This window comes from Homarus americanus, unplaced genomic scaffold (assembly GCF_018991925.1).
Source record: "Homarus americanus isolate GMGI-L3 unplaced genomic scaffold, GMGI_Hamer_2.0 scaffold32091, whole genome shotgun sequence".
Lineage (NCBI taxonomy): Eukaryota > Metazoa > Arthropoda > Malacostraca > Decapoda > Nephropidae > Homarus > Homarus americanus.
This window is the reverse complement of record NW_024732890.1, coordinates 288,576-310,978: the sequence shown is the minus strand read 5'-3', so window position 1 is coordinate 310,978 and position 22,403 is coordinate 288,576. Positions and strand designations below refer to the sequence as shown.

At 55.5% G+C, this 22,403-nt stretch overlaps 2 protein-coding genes across 2 annotated transcripts; both read left to right on the top strand.

Moving 5' to 3' along the window:
* The first annotated feature begins 274 nt into the window (after nucleotides 1-274).
* LOC121869199 (collagen alpha-1(III) chain-like) lies at nucleotides 275-4,983 on the top strand. The gene is made up of 8 exons (XM_042370435.1): nucleotides 275-530; nucleotides 971-1,121; nucleotides 1,256-1,450; nucleotides 1,709-2,007; nucleotides 2,438-2,782; nucleotides 3,177-3,513; nucleotides 4,196-4,417; nucleotides 4,701-4,983. Exons 1-8 carry the CDS (start codon nucleotides 275-277, stop codon nucleotides 4,981-4,983), a joined length of 2,088 nt encoding a protein of 695 aa, XP_042226369.1.
* Nucleotides 4,984-14,426: 9,443 nt separating this feature from the next.
* LOC121869198 (collagen alpha-1(I) chain-like) lies at nucleotides 14,427-18,388 on the top strand. Its single transcript, XM_042370434.1, has 6 exons — nucleotides 14,427-14,625; nucleotides 15,092-15,428; nucleotides 15,860-16,134; nucleotides 16,533-16,863; nucleotides 17,218-17,608; nucleotides 17,951-18,388. Exons 1-6 carry the CDS (start codon nucleotides 14,427-14,429, stop codon nucleotides 18,386-18,388), a joined length of 1,971 nt encoding a protein of 656 aa, XP_042226368.1.
* The last annotated feature ends 4,015 nt before the right edge of the window (nucleotides 18,389-22,403 follow it).

The window sequence follows — 22,403 nt, the reverse complement described above, 5'->3', positions numbered from 1 at the left end:
ACTGTGATTGGTGGACTAAAATGTAAATCCACTGAATTACAGCCAATAGGAGAACAGAGCAATCAGTCAGCACAACACCCCAACTTATGTTTTCCTGTTGGATATTTATTCTCCTTGTCATTGTTCAGCATGCGATCATACAGGAAAAGTGATGGGCGGTGTATTTAATTAACGTCATATCTGCCAGAGTTCTAAATAGTGCAAAAACTACTACACCCAAGGGGCCTACAGGTGTGGTGTTCCCAAAGGCCCTCCTAGGGGCGGCGGCGCCCCCATGGACCATTGTAGGGGCGGCAGCATCCCCAGGGACCCACCAAGGGACGACGGCACGACAAGGAACACTCCCAGAGGCTGTGGCGCCGGGCAGGGACCTTTCATGAGCGGTGACGCCCCCAGGGGTCCTGCAAAAGATGGTGGCCCTTCCAGGGCCATCCCAGGGGTGGTGGTATTCCCAGGTTCCCACTTAGGGACAGTGCTATGCCCCGAGGGACTCTCCCAGATGCGGTGGCGGCCCCAGAGACACCTTCAGGGTCAGCGATGCCCTCAGGGACCCTCCAGGGAAAGTGGTGCACACCAGGGGTCCTTTCAGGGGTGGTGGTGCCCCCAGGGGCCCTTCCAGGGTCATTGGTTCCTCTAGTTGTTCAGCCAAAGGCTTTAGTTCCCCCAAGGGCAGTTGTGCCCCTAGGGGCTTGATCACAGTGTCATACAGAAGGCATATGTCCAGCAATCCTAATACTTAACTGTGATTGGTGGACTAAAATGTAAATCCACTGAATTACAGCCAATAGTAGAACAGAGCAATCAGTCAGCACAACACCCCAACTTATGTTTTCCTGTTGGATATTTATTCTCTTTGTCATTGTTCAGCATGCGATCATACTGGAAAAGTGATGGGCGGTGTATTTATTTAACGTCATATCTGCCAGAGTTCTAAATAGTGCAAAAACTACTACACCCAAGGGCCCTACAGGTCTGGTGTTCCCAAATGCCCTCCTAGGGCCGGCGGCGTCCCCATGGACCATTGTAGGGGCGGCAGCATCCCCAGAGACCCTCCAAGGGACGACGGCACGACCAGGAACACTCCCAGAGGCTGTGGCGCCGGCAGGGACCTTTCATGAGCGGTGACGCCCCCAGGGGTCCTGCAAAAGATGGTGGCCCTTCCAGGGCCGTCCCAGGGGTGGTGACATTCCCAGGTTCCCACTTAGCGACAGTGCTATGCACCGAGGGACTCTCCCAGATGCGGTGGCGCCCCCAGAGACACCTTCAGGGTCAGCGATGCCCTCAGGGACCCTCCAGGGAAAGTGGTGCACACCAGGGGTCCTCCCAGGGGTGGTGGTGCCCCCAGGGGCCCTTCCAGGGTCATTGGTTCCTCTAGGTGTTCAGCCAAACGCTTTGGCTCCCCCAGGGACGGTTGCACCCCCAGGGGCTTGATCACAGTGTCATACAGAAGGCATATGTCCAGCAATCCTAATACTTAACTGTGATTGGTGGACTAAAATGTAAATCCACTGAATTACAGCCAATAGGAGAACAGAGCAATCAATCAGCACAACACCCCAACTTATGTTTTCCTGTTGGATATTTATTCTCCTTGTCATTGTTCAGCATGCGATCATACTGGAAAAGTGATGGGCGGTGTATTTATTTAACGTCATATCTGCCAGAGTTCTAAATAGTGCAAAAAGTACTACACCCAAGGGCCCTACAGGTCTGGTGTTCCCAAAGGCCCTCCTAGGGGCGGCGGCGCCCCCATGGACCATTGTAGGGGCGGCAGCATCCCCAGGGACCCTCCAAGGGACGACAGCACGACCAGGAACACTCCCAGAGGCTGCGGCGCCCGGCAGGGACCTTTCATGAGCGGTGACGCCCCCAGGGGTCCTGCAAAAGATGGTGGCCCTTCCAGGGCCGTCCCAGCGGTGATGGCATTCCCAGGTTCCCACTTAGGGACAGTCCTATGCCCCGAGGGACTCTCCCAGATGCGGTGGCGCCCCCAGAGACACCTTCAGGGTCAGCGATGCCCTCAGGGACCCTCCAGGGAAAGTGGTGCACACCAGGGGTCCTCCCAGGGGTGGTGGTGCCCCCAGGGGCCCTTCCAGGGTCATTGGTTCCTCTAGTTGTTTAGCCAAAGGCTTTGGCTCCCCCAGGGACGGTTGCGCCCCCAGGGGCTTGATCTCAGTGTCATACAGAAGGCATATGTCCAGCAATCCTAATACTTAACTGTGATTGGTGGACTAAAATGTAAATTCACTGAATTACAGCCAATAGGAGAACAGAGCAATCAATCAGCACAACACCCCAACTTATGTTTTCCTGTTGGATATTTATTCTCCTTGTCATTGTTCAGCATGCGATCATACTGGAAAAGTGATGGGCGGTGTATTTATTTAACGTCATATCTGCCAGAATTCTAAATAGTGCAAAAACTACTACACCCAAGGGCCCTACAGGTCTGGTGTTCCCAAAGGCCCTCCTAGGGACGGCGGCGTCCCCATGGACCATTGTAGGGGCGGCAGCATCCCCAGGGACCCTCCAAGGGACGACGGCACGACCAGGAACACTCCCAGAGGCTGTGGCGCCGGGCAGGGACCTTTCATGAGCGGTGACGCCCCCAGGGCTCCTGCAAAATATGGTGGCCCTTCCAGGGCCGTCCCAGGGGTGGTGGCATTCCCAGGTTCCCACTTAGGGACAGTGCTATGCCCCGAGGGACTCTCCCAGATGCGGTGGCGCCCCCAGAGACACCTTCAGGGTCAGCGATGCCCTCAGGGACCCTCCACGGAAAGTGGTGAACACCAGGGGTCCTCCCAGGGGTGGTGGTGCCCCCAGGGGCCCTTCCAGGGTCATTGGTTCCTCTAGGTGTTCAGCCAAAGGCTTTGGCTCCCCCAGGGACGGTTGCACCCCCAGGGGCTTGATCACAGTGTCATACAGAAGGCATATGTCCAGCAATCCTAATACTTAACTGTGATTGGTGGACTAAAATGTAAATCCACTGAATTACAGCCAATAGGAGAACAGAGCAATCAGTCAGCACAACACCCCAACTTATGTTTTCCTGTTGGATATTTATTCTCCTTGTCATTGTTCAGCATGCGATCATACTGGAAAAGTGATGGGCGGTGTATTTATTTAACGTCATATCTGCCAGAGTTCTAAATAGTGCAAAAACTACTACACCCAAGGGCCCTACAGGTCTGGTGTTCGCAGTAGCCCTCCTAGGGGCGGCGGCGCCCCCATGGACCATTGCAGGGGCGGCCCATCCCCAGGGACCCTCCAAGGGACGACGGCACGACCAGGAACACTCCCAGAGGCTGTGGCCGGGCAGGGACCTTGGCGGTGGCCTTGGGAAAAACTCCTGCAAAATATGGTGGCCCTTCAGGGCCGTCCCAGGGTGTGGTGGCATTCCCAGGTTCCCCACTTAGGGACAGTGCTATGCCCCGAGGGACTCTCCCCAGATGCAGTGGCGCCCCAGAGACACCTTCAGGGTCAGCGATGCCCTCAGGGACCCTCCAGGGGAAAGTGGGTGCACACACCAGGGGTCCTCCCAGGGGTGGTGGTGCCCCCAGGGGCTGCTTTCAGGGTCATTGGTTCCTCTATTTGTTCAGCCAAGGCTTTTGAAACTCCCCAGGGGACGTTTGCGCCCCAGGGGCTTGATCCGCAGTGTCATACAGAAGGCATATGTCCAGCAATCCTAATGCCAACTTTGTGATTGGTGGACTAAAATGTAAATCCACTGAATTGCAGCCAATATGAAAACAGAGCAATCAGTCAGCACAACACCCCAACTTATGTTTTTCCTGTTGGATATTTATTCTCCTTGTCATAGTTCAGTATGCGTCATACTGGAAAGTGATGAAGTAGGTATATTTTATTTAACGTCGCATATCTGCCAAGAGTTCTAAATAGTGCAAAAACTACTACACCCAAGGGCCCTACAGGTCTGAATTGTTCGCAGTAACCCTCCTAGGGGCGGCGGCACCTATGGACCATTGCAGGGGCAGCCCATCCCCAGGGACCCTCAAGGGGACGACGGCACGACCAGGAACACTCCCAGAGGCTGTAGCGCCGGGCAGGGACCTTTTCATGAGCAGTGACGCCCCCAGGGGTCCTGCAAAGATGGTGGCTTCAGGGCCGTCCCAGGAGTGAGTGGCATTCCTAGGTTCCCACTTAGGGACAGTGCTATGCCCGAGGACTCTCCCAGATGCGGTGGCGCCCCCAGGGACACCTTCAGGGTCAGTGATGCCCTCCAGGGGATCTCCTCAAGGGAAAGCGGTGCATCAGGGTCCTCCACGGTGGTGGTGCCCCAGGGGCCCTTCCAGGGTCATTGGTTCCCTCTAGTGTTTCAGCCAAGGCTTTGGCTCCCCAAGGGGCCCTTCCAGGGGCAGTTGCGCCCCAGGGGCGCTGATCACAGTGTGTACAGAAGGCATATGTCCAGCAAACCTAATACTTAACTGTGATTGGTGGACAAAATGTAAATCCACTGAATTACAGCCAATAGGAGAACAGAGCAATCAGTCGGCTTCCAACACCCCAACATGTTTTCCTGTTGAATATTTTATTCTCATATCATTGTTCATCGTCATACTGGAAAAGTGATGAAGCGGTGTATTTATTTAACGTCATATCTGCCAGAGTTCTAAATAGTGCAAAACTACTACACCCAAGGGCCCTACAGGTCTGGTGACTCCCCAAATATACCCTCCTAGGGGCGGCGGCGTACCATGGACCATTGTAGGGGCGGCAGCATCCCCAGAAGGACCCTCCAAGGAGGGACGACAGCACGACCAGGAACACTCCCAGAGGCTGTGGCGCCGGGCAGGGGCCTTTCATGGCCGGTTGACGCCCCCAGGGGTCCTGCAAAGATGGTGGCCTTCAGGGCCCGTCCCAGAGATGGTGGCATTCCCAGGTTCCCACTTAGGGACAGTGCTATGCCCGAGTGACTCTCCCAAATGCGGTGGCGCCCCAGAGACACCTTCAGGGTCAGCTTGATTCCCTCAGGGACCCTCAAGGAATGTGAAGATTTTTGAGGGGTCCTCCAGGGGTGAGGTGGTGGCCCCAGGGGGGGCCTTCAGGGTCGTGGTTCCTCTAGTTGTTCAGCCAAGGCTTTGGCTCCCCCAGGGACGTTGCGCCCCAGGGGCTTGATCACAGTGTCATACAGAAGGCATATGTCCAGCAATCCCTAATACTTAACTGTGATTGGTGGACTAAAATGTAAATCCACTGAATTACAGCCAATAGGAGAACAGAGCAATCAGTCAACACAACACCCCAACTTATGTTTTCTATTTGGATATTTATACTCCTTGTCATTGTTCAGCATCGCGATCATACTGGAAAAGTGATGGGCGGTGTATGTTGTTGCGTCATATCTGCCAGAGTTCTAAATAGTGCAAAACTACTACACCCAAGGGCCCTACAGATTGGTGTTCCCAAAGGCCTCTAGGGGCTGACGCCCTATAGACCATTGTAGGGGCAGCAGCATCCCCAGGGACCCACTCAAGGGACGACAGCACGACCAGGAACACTCCCAGAGGCCTGTGGCGCCGGGCAGGGACCCCTTTCATGGCGGTGACGCCCCAGAGTCCTGCAAAAGATGGTGGCCCTTCCAGGGGCCGTCCCAGGGGTGGTGGCATTCCCAGGTTCCCACTTAGGGACAGTGCTATGCCCGAGGGACTCTCCCAAGATGCGGTGGCGCCCCCGAGACACCTTCAGGGGGTCAGCGTGCCCTCCAGCAGGGGACCCTCAGGGGAAAGTGTGGTGCACACCGGGGTCCTCGCAGGGGTGGTGGTGCCCCAGGGGCCTTCCAGGGTCGATGGTTCACTCTGGTTGTTCAGCCAAAGGCTTTAGCTCCCCAAGAGGCAGTTAAGCCCCCAGGGCTTGATCTGATGTCATACAGAAGGCATATGTCAGCAATTCTAATGCCAACTGTGATTGGTGGACTAAAATGTAAATCCACTGAATTACAGCCAATGGGAGAACAAGAGCAATCAGTCCAGCACAACACCCCAACTTATGTTTTCCTGTTGGTTGTCTTATTCTCCTTGTCATTTTTCGTATCTTTTGATCATACTGGAAAAGTGATGGGCGGTGTATTTATTTAACGTCATATCTGCCAGAGTTCTAAATGGTGCAAAAACTACTACACCCAAAGACCCTACAGGTCTGGTGTTCCCAAAGGCCCTCCTAGGGGCGGCGGCGTCTATGGACCATTGTGGGGGCGGCAGCATCCCCAGGGGACCCTCCAAGGGACAGCTGACACGACCGGAACACTCCCAGAATGTGGCGCCGTGAAGGGACCTTCCATGAGCCGGTGACGCCCCCGGGGGTCCTGCAAAATATGGTGGCCCTTCAGGGCCGTCCCAGGGGTGGTGGCATTCCCAGGTTCCCACTTAGGGACACTGCTATGCCCCGAGGACTCTCCCAGATGCGGTGGCGCCCCAGGAACTTACCTTCCCAGGGTCAGCCCGTGCCCTCAGGGACCCTCCAGGGGAGAGTAGTTGCACACCAGGGATCTCCCAGGGTGGTGAAAGGTTGCCCCAGGGGCCCTTCCAGGGTCATTGATTCCTCTATTTGTTCAGCCAAGGCTTTGGCTCCCCCCAGGGGACGTTTGCGCCCCAGGGCTTGATCACAGTGTCATACAGAAGGCATAGGTCCAGCAATCCTAATGCCAACTGTGATTGGTGGACTAAAATCATAAATCCACTGAATTACAGCCAATAGGAAAACAGAGCAATGAGTCAGCACAACACCCCAACTTATGTTTTCCTGTTGGATATTTATTCTCCTTGTCATTCTTCAGCATCTTGTTGATCATACTGGAAAGTGATGGGCGGTGTATTTATTTAACGTCATATCTGCCAGAGTTCTAAATAGTGCAAAACTACTACACCCAAGGGCCCTACAGGTCACAATTGTTCCCAGTAGCCCTCTAGGGGCGGCGGCGCCCCATGGACCATTGCAGGGGCGGCCCATCCCAGGGACCCTCAAGGGGACGACGACGCGACCAGGAACACTCCCCAGAGGCTGTGGCGCCGGGCAGGGACCTTTCATCAGCGGTGACGCCCCAGGGGTCCTGCAAAGATGGTGGCCCTTCAGGGGCCGTCCCAGGTGGTGGCATTCCTAGGTTCCCCTTAGGGACAGTGCTATGCCCGAGGACCCTCCCAGATGCGGTGGCGCCCCAGGGACACCTTCAGGGTCAGTGATGCCTCAAGGGATCCTCAAGGGAGGCGGTGCATCAGGGGTCCTCCCAGGGGTGATGGTACCCCAGGGGCCCTTCCAGGGTCGTGGTTCCTCTAGTGTTTCAGCCAAAAGGCTTTTGGCTCCCCAGGGAGGCCCTTCCAGGGCAGTTGCGCCCCCCGGGGAAAACTGATCACAGTGTGGTACAGAAAGCATGTCGAAAGCAAACCTAATACTTAACTGTGATTGGGTGGACTAAAATGTAAATCCACTGAATTACAGCCAATAGGAGAACAGAGCAATCAGTCAGCACAACACCCCAGCTTATGTGTTTTCCTGTTGGATATTTATTCTCCTTGTCATTTTCAGCATCGTCATACTGGAAAAGTGATGGGGCGGTGTATTTATTTAGCGTCATATCTGCCAGAGTTCTAAATGGTGCAAAAACTACTACACCCAAGGGCCCTACAGGTCTGGTGTTCCCCAAAGGCCCTCCTAGGGACGGCGTCCCCATGGACCATTGTAGGGGCGGCAGCATCCCAGGGACAGCCCTCAAGGGGACTGACGGCCGCGACCAGGAACACTCCCAGAGGCTGTGGCGCCGGGTAAAGGGACCTTCTATGGCGGTGACGCCCCCAGGGGTCCTGCAAAATATGGTAGCCCTTCCAGGGGCGTCCAGAAGGTAGTGGCATTCCCAGGTTCCCCACTTGGGACACTGCTATGCCCCGAGGACTCTCCCAGATGCAGTGGCGCCCCAGAGACACCTTCACGGTCACTTGTTGATGCCCTCAGGGACCCTCAGGAAGTGGTGCACACCAGGGTCCTCCCAGGGTGGTGGTGCCCCAGGGGCCCTTCCAGAAGTCGTGGTTCCTCTATTTTGTTCAGCCAAAGGCTTTGGCTCCTGCAGGGACGTTTGCGCCCCCCAGGGGCTTGATCACAGTGTCATACAGAAGGCATATGTCCAGCAATCCTAATACTTAACTGTGATTGGTGGACTAAAAATGTAAATCCACTGAATTACAGCCAATAGAGGAGAAAGCGGCAATCAGTCAGCACAACACCCCAACTTACATGTTTTCCTGTTGGATATTTGTCTCCTTGTCTCATTCTTCAGCACATCGCGATCATACTGGAAAAGTGATGGAAGTGATTGTATTTATTTAGCGTCATATCTGCCAGAGTTCTAAATAGTGCAAAAACTACTACACCCAATTTTCTAGTCTGGTGTTCCCGGTAGCCCTCCTAGGGGCAGCAGCGCCCCATGGACCATTGCAGCGGCGGCCATCCCCAGGGACCCTCAAGGGACAGCGTACGACCAGGAACACTCCAGAAGCTGTGGCGCCGGGCAGGAACTGCTTTCATCAGCGGTGACGCCCCAGGGGGTCCTGCAAGATGGTGGCCCGCTGAAGGCCGTCCCAGAAGGTAGTGGCATTCCTAAGGTTCCCACTTAGGGACAGTGCTATGCCCCCGAGGGACCCTCCAGATGCGGTGGCGCCCCAGGGGACACTTCGGGGTCAGTGATGCCCTCAGGGATCCTCAAGGGGCGGTGCATCAGGGTCCTCCAGGGGTGATGTGGTGCCCCAGGGGGCCCTTCAAGTCGTGGTTCCTCTAGTGTTTCAGCCAAGGCTTTGGCTTTAGGGGCCCTTCAGGGCAGTTGCGCCCCAGGTGCTTGATCACGGTGTGGTACAGAAGGCATATGTCCTTAAAACCTAATACTTAACTGTGATTGGTGGGCCAAAATGTAAATCCAAAATTACAGCCAATAGGAGAACAGAGCAATCAGTCAGCACAACACCCCAACTTATGTTTTCCTGTTGAATATTTATTCTCCTTACATCATTGTTCAGCATGCGATCATACTGGAAAAGTGATGGGCGGTGTATTTATTTAACATCATATCTGCCAGAGTTCTAAATAGTGCAAAACTACTACGCAAAAGGGCCCTACAGGTCTGGTGTTCCCAAATGCCACTCTAGGGGCGGCGGCGTCCCCATGGACCATTGTAGGGGGCGGCAGCATCCCCAGGGACCACTCAGGGACGGCCCGGCTTGCGACCAGGAACACTCCAGAGATGTCTGTGGCGCCGGGCGGGACTGCTAAAAGCGGCGGTGACGCCCCAGGGTCCTGCCACCAAAGATGGTGGCCCAGCCCCTGGGGGCCGTCCCGAGGTGGTGGCATTCCCAGGTTTGCCCAGGGACAGTGCTATGCCCAGTGACTCTCCCGAATCTTGGTGGCGCCCCAGAGACACCTTCAGGGGTCGATGATGCCCTTGCGCCCTCCAGGGAAAGTGGTGCACACCAGGGATCCTCCCAGGGTGGTGGTGCCCCCAGGGGGCCCTTCCAGGGTCATTGGTTCCTCTAGGTGTTCAGCCAAAGGCTTGGCTCCCCAGGGACAGTTGCACCCCAGGGGCTTGATCACAGTGTCATACAGAAGGCATATGTCAGCAATCCTAATACTTAACTGTGATTGGTGGACACAAAATATCATCCACTGAATTACAGCCAATAGGAGAACAAGAGCAATCAGTCAGCACAACACCCCAACTTATGTTTTTCCTGTTGGATATTTATTCTCCCAACTTGTCATTGTTCAGCATCGCGATCATGTACTGGAAAGAGTGATGGTAGGTGTATTTATTTAACGTCATATCTGCAGAGTTCTAAATAGATTGCAAAAACTACTACACCCAAAAGGGCCCTACAGGTCTGAATTGTTCCCAAAGCCCTCCTAGGGGCGGCGGTGCCCCATGGATCATTCTAGGGGCGGCAGCATCCCCAAGGGACCCTCAGGGACGGCGGCCGCGACCAGGAACACTCCCAGAGGCTGTGGCGCGGGCAGGGGACCTTTCATGGCGGTGACGCCCCCCAGGGGTCCTGCAAGATGGTGGCCTTGGGGCCGTCCCAGGAGTGGTGGCATTCCCAGGTTCCCACTTGGGGACAGTGCTATGCCCCGGTGACTCTCCCGGATCTTGGCGCCCCAGAACACCTTCAGGGTCGCGTGCCTCAAGGGACCCTCAGGGGAATGTGGTACACCAGGGGGTCCTCCCAGGGGTAATTGAAAAAGTGCCCCAAGGGGCCCTTCAGGGTCGTGGTTCCTCTAGTTGTTCAGCCAAGGAACTTTGGCTCCCCAGGGACGTTTCTAGCCCCAGGGGCTTGATCACAGTGTCATACAGAGAGGCATATGTCCAGCAATCCTAATACTTAACTGTGATTGGTGGACTAAAATGTAAATCCACTGAATTACAGCCAATAGGAGAACAGAGCAATCAGTCAGCACAACACCCCAACTTATGTTTTCCTGTTGGATATTTATACTCCTTGTGTCATTGTTCACCATGCGATCATACACTGGAAAAGTGATGAAGGTGTATATTTATTTAACGTCATATCTGCCAGAGTTCTAAATAGTGCAAAAACACTACTACACCCAAAGGGCCCTACAGGTCTGGTGTTCCCAAAGGAAAACCCTCCTAGGGGCGGCGGCGCCCACATAGACCATTGTAGGGGCGGCAGCATCCCCAAGGGACCACTCAAAGGGAGACGACAGCTTACGACCAGGAACACTCCCAGAGGCTGTGGCGCGGGCAGGGACCTTTCATGGCGGTGACGCCCCAGGGGTCCTGCAAAGATGGTGGCCGCTTCCAGGGCCGTCCAGGGGTGGGTGGCATTCAAGGTTCCCACTTGGGGACAGTGCTATGCCCGAGGGACTCTCCCGAATGCGGTGGCGCCCCCAGAGACACCTTCGGGTCAGCGTTGCCCCTCAGGGACCCTCCAGGGGAAAGTGAAAGGGTGCCTGGGGGTCCTCCCAGGGGTGGTGAAGGGTGCCCCAGGGGCCCCTTCAGGGTCATTGGTTCCTCCTGAATGTTCAGCCAAAGGCTTTAAGCTCCCAGGGGGCAGTTACCCCAGGGGCTTGATCACAGTGTCATACAGAAGGCATATGTCCAGCAATTCTAATACTTAACTTTGTGATTGAGGTGGACTAAAATGTAAATCCACTGAATTACAGCCAATAGGAGAACAGAGCAATCAGTCAGCACAACACCCCAACTTAGCATGTTTTCCTGTTGGATATTTTATTCTCGCTGTCATTTTCAGCATGCGATCATACTGCTGGAAAAGTGATGGGCGGTGTATTTTATTTAACGTCATATCTGCCAGAGTTCTAAATGGTGCAAAAAACTACTACACCCAAGGGCCCTACAGGTCTGGTGTTCCCAAAAGAGCCCTCCTAAGGAGACGGCAGCGTCACACATGGGGCCATTGTAGGGGCGGCAGCATCCCAGGACCCTCAAGGGACAGCCCGGCACGACCAAGGAACACTCCCAGAGGTGGCTGTAGCGCCGGGTAGGGACCTTCTGGTGAGAGTGACGCCCCCAAGGGGTCCTGCAAAATATGAGGTGGCCCTTCAGGGCCGTCCCAAGAGGTAGTGGCATTCCCGGGTTCCCACTTAGGGACACTGCTATGCCCCGAGGGGACTCTCCCAGATGCGTTGGCGCCCCCGAGACACCTTCAGGGTCAGCGATGCCCTCAGGGACCCTCCGGGAAAGTGGTGCACACCAGGGATCCTCCCAGGGGTGGTGGTGCCCCAGGGGCCCTTCCAGGTCGTGATTCCTCTATTTGTTCAGCCAAAGGCTTTGGCTCCCCCAAGGAACGTTTAGCCCCCAGGGCTTGATCACAGTGTCATACAGAAGGCATATGTGTCAGCAATCCTAATACTTAGCACTGTGATTGGTGGACTAAAATGTAAAAATCCACTGAATTACAGCCAATAGGAAAACAGAGCAATCAGTCAGCACAACACCCAACTTATGTTTTCCTGTTGGATATTTATTCTCCTTGTCATTCTTCAGCATGCGATCATACTGGAAGAGTGATGGTGATTGTATTTATTTAACGTCATATCTTGAGTTCTAAATAGTGCAAAAACTACGACACCCAAGGGGCCCTACGGGTCACGGGTGTTCCCAGTAGCCCACTCCTAGGGGGCGGGAAGCGCCCCCATGGACCGTGCAGGGGCGGCCCATCCCCAGGGACCCTCCAAGGGACGACGGCACGACCAGGAACACTCCCAGAGGTGTGGCGCCGGGCAGGGACCTTTCATCAGCGGTGACGCCCCCAGAGGGTCCTGCAAAGATGGTAACCCTTCAGGGCCGTCCCAGAAGTGAGTGGCATTCTAGGTTCCCATAGGGACAGTGCTATGCCCCGAGGGACCACTCCCAGATGCGTGGCGCCCCCGGGGACACCTTCCGGGGTCAGTGATGCCCTCAGGGATCCTCAAGGGAAGCGGTGCATCCAGGGGGGTCACTCCCGGGAGTGATGGTGCCCCAGGGGCCCTTCCAGGGTCATTGGTTCCACTAGTGTTTTCAGCCAAGGCTTTGGCTCCCCAGGGGCCTTCCGGGGGCGGTTGCCCCCAGGTGCTTGATCACAGTGTCGTGCAAGAAAGCGCTGTGTCAGCAAACTAATACTTAGCTTTGTGATTGGTGGACTAAAATGTAAATCACTGAATTACAGCCAATAGGAGAACAGAGCAATCAGTCAGCACAACACCCCAACTTATGTTTTCCTGTTGGATATTTTTTCTCCTTGTCATTGTTCAGCATGCGATCATACTGGAAAAGTGATGGGCGGTGTATGTTATTTAACGTCATATCTGCCAGAGTTCTAAATAGTGCAAAAGTACTTTACACCCAAAGGGCCCTGGGTCTGGGTGTTCCCAAAGGCCCTCCTAGGGGCAGCAGCGCCCATGGACCGTGTAGGGGCGGCAGCATCCCAGAGACCCTCCAAGGACAGCGGCACGACCAGGAACACTCCCAGAATCTGCGGCGCGGGGCGAGGGACCTTTCAAGGCCGGTGACGCCCCCAGGGGTCCTGCAAAGATGGTGGCCCTTCCAGGGCCGTCCCAGGAATGATGGCATTCCCAGGTTCCACCTAGGGACAGTGCTATGCCCCGAGGGACTCTCCCAGATGCGGTGGCGCCCTAGAGACACCTTCAGGGTCAGCGATGCCCTCAGGGACCCTCAGGGGAAAGTGGTGCACACCAGGGGTCCTCCCAGGGTGGTGGTGCCCCCCAGGGGGCCCTTCCAGGTCGTGGTTCCTCTAGTTGTTCAGCCAAAGGCTTTGGCTCCCAGGGGCAGTTAAGCCCCAGGGGCTTGATCACAGTGTCATACAGAAGGCATATGTCCAGCAATCCTAATACTTAACTGTGATTGGTGGACTAAAATGTAAATCACTGAATTACAGCCAATGGGGAGAGCAGAGCAATCAGTCAGCACAACACCCCAACATGTTTTCTGTTGGATATTTATTCTCCCTTGTCATTGTTCAGCATGCGATCATACTGGAAAAGTGATGATGGGCGGTGTATTTGTTAACGTCATATCTGCCAGAGTTCTAAATAGTGCAAAAAACTACTACACCCAAGGGGCCCTACAGGTCTGGGTGTTCCCCAAAGGCCCTCCTAAGTGGCAGCCCCATGGACCATTGCCAGGCGGCAGCATCCCCGGAGAGGACCTCAAGGGACAGCGGCGACCAGGAACACTCCAGAGGCCTGGGCGCGAGGCGGGGACCTTTCATGGCCCGGTGACGCCCCCAGGGGTCCTGCAAAGATGGTGGCCCTTCCAGGGCCGTCCCGAAGTGATGGCATTCCCAGGTTCCCACTTAGGGACACTGCTATGCCCGAGGACTCTCCCAGATGCGGTGGCGCCCCAGAGACACCTTCAGGGTCAGCGATGCCCTCAGGGACCCTCCAGGGAAAGTATGGGGTGCACACCAGGGATCCTCCCAGGGGTGGTGGTGCCCCAGGGGCCCTTCCAGGGTCATTGATTCCTCTATTTGTTCAGCCAAAGGCTTTGGCTCCCCAGGGACGTTTTAGCCCCCCAGGGCTTGATCTGATGTCATACAGAGGCATATGTCCAGCAATCCCACAATACTTAGCACTTTGTGATTGGTGGACTAAATATAAATCCACTGAATTACAGCCAATAGGAAAACAAGAGCAATCCAGTCAACTGTACCCCAACTTATGTTTTCCTGTTGGATATTTATTCTCCTTGTCATTCTTCAGCATGCGATCATACTGGAAAAGTGATGGTGTATTTGTGCGTCATATCTGCCAGGTTCTAAATAGTGCAAACTACGACACCCAAGGGCCCTACAGGTCTGGTGTTTATTAGCCCTCCCTAGGGGCGGAAGCGCCCCCCCATATGGACCGTGCAGGGGCGGCCCATCCCCAAGGGACCCTCCAGGGACGACGGCACGATGGGAACACTCCAGAGGTATTTGTGGCGCGGGCGAGACCTTTCATCAGCGGTGGCGCCCCAGGGGGTCCTGCAAAGATGGTGGCCCTTCAGGGCCGTCAGGAGTGAGGTGGCATTCCCTGGGTTCCCACTTAGGGACAGTGCTATGCCCCGAGGGACCCTCCCAGATGCAGTGGCGCCCCCAGGGGACACCTTCAGGGGTCAGTGATGCCCTCAGGGATCCTCAGGGAAAGCGGTGCATCAGGGTCCTCCAGGGGTGATGGTGCCCCAGGGGCCCTTCCAGGGTCATTGGTTCCTCTAGTGTTTCAGCCAAAGGCTTTGGCTCCCCAGGGGGCCCTTCAGGGGCGGTTCTTCCCCAGGTGTGATCACAGTGTATGCATTGCAAGAAGCATATGTCCAAGCAAACCTATGCTGCTGTGATTGTTGGTGGACTAAAATGTAAATCACTGAATTACAGCCAATAGGAGAACAAGAGCAATCAGTCAGCACAACACCCCAACTTATGTTTTCCTGTTGGATATTTTTCTCCTTTGTCATTGTTCAGCATGCGATCATACTGGAAAAGTGATGAAGCGGTGTATTTATTTTAACGTCATATCTGCCAGAGTTCTAAAATAGTGCAAAAAGTACTACACCCAAGGGGCCCTAGGTCTGGTGTTCCCAAAGGCCCTCTAAGGGCGGCAGCGCCTGGACCATTAGCCAGGGGCGGCAGCATCCCCAGGGACCCTCCAAGGGACGACAGCCGCGACCAGGAACACTCCAGAGGCTGCGGCGGGCGGGGACCTTTCCAGGCGGTGACGCCCCAGGGGTCTACAAAAGATGGTGAAGCCCCTTCAGAGGGCCGTCCAGGGGTGAGTAGCATTCCCAGGTTCCCACCTAGGGACAGTGCTATGCCCGAGGACTCTCCCAGATGCGGTGGCGCCCCTAGAGACACCTTCGGGGTCAGCGATGCCTCAGGGACCCTCCGGGGAGAAGTGGTGCACACCAGGGGTCCTCCAGGGTGGTGGGTGCCCCAAGGGGGCCCTTCCAGGGTCGTGGTTCCTCTAGTTGTTCAGCCAAAGGCTTTAGCTCCCCAGGGGCAGTTATAGCCCCAGGGGCGATCACAGTGTCATACAGAAGGCATATGTCCAGCAATCCTAATGCCAACTGTGATTGGTGGACTAAAATACTAAATCCACTGAATTACAGCCAATAGGAGAACAGAGCAATCCGGTCAGCACAACACCCAACTTATGTGTTTTCCTGTTGGATATTTATTCTCCTTGTCATTGTTCAGCATGCGATCATACTGGAAAAGTGATGAAGCGGTGTATTTATTTAGCGTCATATCTGCCAGGTTCTAAATGGTGCAAAAACTACTACACCCAAAGGGCCCTACAGGTCTGAGGTGTTCCCAAAGAAACCCTCCTAAGTGGCGCCTATGGACCATTGTAGGCGGCAGCATCCCAGGGGACCCTCAAGGGACGACGGCGCGACCGAGGAACACTCCCAGAGCTGCTGCGGCGCCGGGCAGGGACCTTTCATGGCGGTGACGCCCCAGGTCCTGCAAAGATGGTGGCCCGCTGGGGGCCGTCCCAGGAGTGATGATGGCATTCCCAGGTTCCCCTTAGGGACAGTCTATGCCCCGAGGGACTCTCCCAGATCGCAGTGGCGCCCCAGAGACACCTTCAGGGTCAGCGATGCCCTCAGGGGACCCTCCAGGGAAAGTGGTGCAGGGGTCCTCCCAGGGTGGTGGTGCCCCAGGGGCCCTTCCAGGGGTCGTGGTTCCTCCTAGTTGTTCAGCCAAAGGCTTTAGTTCCCCAGGGGCAGTTGTGCTCCTAGGGGCTTGATCCTGATGTCATACAGAGAGGCATATGTCCAGCAATCCTAATGCTTAACATGATTGGTGGACTAAAATATAAATCCACTGAATTACAGCCAATGGGAGAACAGAGCAATCGGTCAGCACAACACCCCAACTTATGTTTTCCTGTTGGATATTTATTCTCCTTGTCATTGGTCAGCATGCCGATCATACTGGAAAAGTGATGAGTGGTGTATTTATTTAACGTCATATCTGCCAGAGTTCCTAAATAGTGCAAAACTACTACACCCAAGGGCCCTACAGGTGGTGTTCCCCAAATGCCCTCCCTGAGGGGCGGCGGCGTCCCATGGACCATTGTAGGGGCAGCAGCATCCCCAGAAAGGACCCTCCAAAGGGACGACGGCTTGCGACCAGGAACACTCCCAGGGCTGTGGCGCGGGCAGGAACCTTTCATGGCGGTGGCGCCCCAGGGTCCCTGCAAAGATGGTGGCCCTTCCAGGGCCGTCCCAGAGGTGAGTGGCATTCCCAGGTTCCCACTTAGGGACAGTGCTATGCCCAGGGACTCTCCCAGATGCGGTAGCGCCCCCAGAACACCTTCAGGGGTCATTGATGCCCTCACGGACCCTCCAGGAAAGTGGTGCACACAGGGGTCCTCCAGGAGTGGTGGTGCCCCAGGGGGCCCTTTCCAGGGTCATTGGTTCCTCTAGTTGTTCAGCCAAAGGCTTTAGCTCCCCAGGGGGCGGTTGCGCCCCCGGGGGCTTGATCACAGTGTCATACAGAGGCATATGTCCAGCAATCCTAATGCCAACTGTGATTGGTGGACTAAAATCTAAATCCCATACAATTACAGCCAATAGGAGAACAGAGCAATCAGTCAGCACAACACCCCAACCCATGTTTTCCTGTTGGATATTTATTCTCCTTGTGTCATTGTTCAGCATGCGATCATACTGGAAAAGTGATAGGTGTATTGCGTCATATCTGCCAGAGTTCTAAATAGTGCAAAAACTACTACACCCAAGGGCCCTGCAGGTCTGGTGTTCCAAAGGAGGCCCTCTAAGGCGGCAGCGCCCCATATGGACCATTGTAGGGGCGGCAGCATCCCCAGGGACCCTCAAGGGGCGACGGCACAGCCAGAACACCCCCGAAGGCTGTGGCGCGGGGCAGGGACTCATGGTGACGCCCCAGGGGTCACAAAGATGGTGGCCCCTTCCAGGGCCGTCCCAGGGTGGTGGCATTCCCCGGGTTCCCACTTAGGGGACAGTGCTATGCCCGAGGGACTCTCCCAGATGCGGTGGCGCCCCCAGAGACACCTTCAGGGGTCAGCGATGCCCTCAGGGACCCTCAGGAGAAATGGTGCACCAGGGGTCCTCCAGGGGGTGAGGTGGTGCCCCCCAGGGGCCCTTCCAGGGTCATTGGTTCCTCTATGTTCAGCCAAAGGCTTTAGCTCCCCCAGGGGCACCCCCAGGGGCTTGATCACAGTGTCATACAGAAGGCATATGTCCAGCAATCCTAATACTTAACTGTGATTGGTGGACTAAAATGTAAATCCACTGAATTACAGCCAATAGGAGAACAGAGCAATCAGTCAGCACAACACCCCAACTTATGTTTTCCTGTTGGATATTTATTCTCCTTGTCATTGTTCAGCATGCGATCATACTGGAAAAGTGATGGGCGGTGTATTTATTTAACGTCATATCTGCCAGAGTTCTAAATAGTGCAAAAACTACTACACCCAAGGGCCCTACAGGTCTGGTGTTCCCAAAGGCCCTCCTAGGGGCGGCGGCGCCCCCATGGACCATTGTAGGGGCGGCAGCATCCCCAGGGACCCTCCAAGGGACGACAGCACGACCAGGAACACTCCCAGAGGCTGTGGCGCCGGGCAGGGACCTTTCATGAGCGGTGACGCCCCCAGGGGTCCTGCAAAAGATGGTGGCCCTTCCAGGGCCGTCCCAGGGGTGGTGGCATTCCCAGGTTCCCACTTAGGGACAGTGCTATGCCCCGAGGGACTCTCCCAGATGCGGTGGCGCCCCCAGAGACACCTTCAGGGTCAGCGATGCCCTCAGGGACCCTCCAGGGAAAGTGGTGCACACCAGGGGTCCTCCCAGGGGTGGTGGTGCCCCCAGGGGCCCTTCCAGGGTCATTGGTTCCTCTAGTTGTTCAGCCAAAGGCTTTAGCTCCCCCAGGGGCTTGATCAGTGTCATACAGAAGGCATATGTCCAGCAATCCTAATACTTAACTGTGATTGGTGGACTAAAATGTAAATTCACTGAATTACAGCCAATAGGAGAACAGAGCAATCAATCAGCACAACACCCCAACTTATGTTTTCCTGTTGGATATTTATTCTCCTTGTCATTGTTCAGCATGCGATCATACTGGAAAAGTGATGGGCGGTGTATTTATTTAACGTCATATCTGCCAGAATTCTAAATAGTGCAAAAACTACTACACCCAAGGGCCCTACAGGTCTGGTGTTCCCAAAGGCCCTCCTAGGGACGGCGGCGTCCCCATGGACCATTGTAGGGGCGGCAGCATCCCCAGGGACCCTCCAAGGGACGACGGCACGACCAGGAACACTCCCAGAGGCTGTGGCGCCGGGCAGGGACCTTTCATGAGCGGTGACGCCCCCAGGGCTCCTGCAAAATATGGTGGCCCTTCCAGGGCCGTCCCAGGGGTGGTGGCATTCCCAGGTTCCCACTTAGGGACAGTGCTATGCCCCGAGGGACTCTCCCAGATGCGGTGGCGCCCCCAGAGACACCTTCAGGGTCAGCGATGCCCTCAGGGACCCTCCACGGAAAGTGGTGAACACCAGGGGTCCTCCCAGGGGTGGTGGTGCCCCCAGGGGCCCTTCCAGGGTCATTGGTTCCTCTAGGTGTTCAGCCAAAGGCTTTGGCTCCCCCAGGGACGGTTGCACCCCCAGGGGCTTGATCACAGTGTCATACAGAAGGCATATGTCCAGCAATCCTAATACTTAACTGTGATTGGTGGACTAAAATGTAAATCCACTGAATTACAGCCAATAGGAGAACAGAGCAATCAGTCAGCACAACACCCCAACTTATGTTTTCCTGTTGGATATTTATTCTCCTTGTCATTGTTCAGCATGCGATCATACTGGAAAAGTGATGGGCGGTGTATTTATTTAACGTCATATCTGCCAGAGTTCTAAATAGTGCAAAAACTACTACACCCAAGGGCCCTACAGGTCTGGTGTTCCCAAAGGCCCTCCTAGGGACGGCGGCGTCCCCATGGACCATTGTAGGGGCGGCAGCATCCCCAGGGACCCTCCAAGGGACGACGGCACGACCAGGAACACTCCCAGAGGCTGTGGCGCCGGGCAGGGACCTTTCATGAGCGGTGACGCCCCCAGGGCTCCTGCAAAATATGGTGGCCCTTCCAGGGCCGTCCCAGGGGTGGTGGCATTCCCAGGTTCCCACTTAGGGACAGTGCTATGCCCCGAGGGACTCTCCCAGATGCGGTGGCGCCCCCAGAGACACCTTCAGGGTCAGCGATACCTCAGGGACCCCTCCAGGGAAAGTGGTGCCACCAGGGGTTCCTCCCAGGGTGGTGGTATTCCCCCAGGGCCTTTCCAGGTCATTGGTTCCTCTATTTGTTGGCCAAAGGCTTTGCCCCCAGGGACGTTTATATTCTCAGGGGCTTGACCACAGTGTCACAGAAGGCATATGTCCAGCAACTTATTACTTAACTGTGATTGTGACTAAATGTAAAACCACTCAATTACAGCCAATATGCGAAACAGAGCCAACTGGGTCAGCAATAACACCCCAACTTATGTTTCTTCCTGTTGATTTATTCTGTCATAGTTCAGCATGCGATCATACTGGAAAAGTGATGGGCGGTGTATTTATTTAACGTCATATCTGCCAGAGTTCTAAATAGTGCAAAAACTACTACACCCAAGGGCCCTACAGGTCTGGTGTTCGCAGTAGCCCTCCTAGGGGCGGCGGCGCCCCCATGGACCATTGCAGGGGCGGCCCATCCCCAGGGACCCTCCAAGGGACGACGGCACGACCAGGAACACTCCCAGAGGCTGTAGCCCCGGGCAGGGACCTTTCATGAGCGGTGACGCCCCCAGGGGTCCTGCAAAAGATGGTGGCCCTTCCAGGGCCGTCCCAGGGGTGGTGGCATTCCTAGGTTCCCACTTAGGGACAGTGCTATGCCCCGAGGGACTCTCCCAGATGCGGTGGCGCCCCCAGAGACACCTTCAGGGTCAGCGATGCCCTCAGGGACCCTCCAGGGAAAGTGGTGCACACCAGGGGTCCTCCCAGGGGTGGTGGTGCCCCAGGGGCCCTTCCAGGGTCATTGGTTCCTCTAGTTGTTCAGCCAAAGGCTTTAGCTCCCCCAGGGGCAGTTGCGCCCCCAGGGGCTTGATCACAGTGTCATACAGAAGGCATATGTCCAGCAATCCTAATACTTAACTGTGATTGGTGGACTAAAATGTAAATCCACTGAATTACAGCCAATAGGAGAACAGAGCAATCAGTCAGCACAACACCCCAACTTATGTTTTCCTGTTGGATATTTATTCTCCTTGTCATTGTTCAGCATGCGATCATACTGGAAAAGTGATGGGCGGTGTATTTATTTAACGTCATATCTGCCAGAGTTCTAAATAGTGCAAAAACTACTACACCCAAGGGCCCTACAGGTCTGGTGTTCCCAAAGGCCCTCCTAGGGGCGGCGGCGTCCCCATGGACCATTGTAGGGGCGGCAGCATCCCCAGGGACCCTCCAAGGGACGACGGCACGACAGGCACGAAGGAACACTCCCAGAGGCTGTGGCGCCGGGCAGGGACCTTTCATGAGCGGTGACGCCCCCAGGGGTCCTGCAAAAGATGGTGGCCCTTCCAGGGCCGTCCCAGGGGTGGTGGCATTCCCAGGTTCCCACTTAGGGACAGTGCTATGCCCCGAGGGACTCTCCCAGATGCGGTGGCGCCCCCAGAGACACCTTCAGGGTCAGCGATGCCCTCAGGGACCCTCCAGGGAAAGTGGTGCACACCAGGGGTCCTCCCAGGGGTGGTGGTGCCCCCAGGGGCCCTTCCAGGGTCATTGGTTCCTCTAGTTGTTCAGCCAAAGGCTTTAGCTCCCCCAGGGGCAGTTGCGCCCCCAGGGGCTTGATCACAGTGTCATACAGAAGGCATATGTCCAGCAATCCTAATACTTAACTGTGATTGGTGGACTAAAATGTAAATCCACTGAATTACAGCCAATAGGAGAACAGAGCAATCAGTCAGCACAACACCCCAACTTATGTTTTCCTGTTGGATATTTATTCTCCTTGTCATTGTTCAGCATGCGATCATACTGGAAAAGTGATGGGCGGTGTATTTATTTAACGTCATATCTGCCAGAGTTCTAAATAGTGCAAAAACTACTACACCCAAGGGCCCTACAGGTCTGGTGTTCCCAAAGGCCCTCCTAGGGGCGGCGGCGCCCCCATGGACCATTGTAGGGGCGGCAGCATCCCCAGGGACCCTCCAAGGGACGACGGCACGACCAGGAACACTCCCAGAGGCTGTGGCGCCGGGCAGGGACCTTTCATGAGCGGTGACGCCCCCAGGGGTCCTGCAAAAGATGGTGGCCCTTCCAGGGCCGTCCCAGGGGTGGTGGCATTCCCAGGTTCCCACTTAGGGACAGTGCTATGCCCCGAGGGACTCTCCCAGATGCGGTGGCGCCCCCAGAGACACCTTCAGGGTCAGCGATGCCCTCAGGGACCCTCCAGGGAAAGTGGTGCACACCAGGGGTCCTCCCAGGGGTGGTGGTGCCCCCAGGGGCCCTTCCAGGGTCATTGGTTCCTCTAGTTGTTCAGCCAAAGGCTTTAGCTCCCCCAGGGCAGTTGCGCCCCCAGGGGCTTGATCACAGTGTCATACAGAAGGCATATGTCCAGCAATCCTAATACTTAACTGTGATTGGTGGACTAAAATGTAAATCCACTGAATTACAGCCAATAGGAGAACAGAGCAATCAGTCAGCACAACACCCCAACTTATGTTTTCCTGTTGGATATTTATTCTCCTTGTCATTGTTCAGCATGCGATCATACTGGAAAAGTGATGGGCGGTGTATTTATTTAACGTCATATCTGCCAGAGTTCTAAATAGTGCAAAAAGTACTACACCCAAGGGCCCTACAGGTCTGGTGTTCCCAA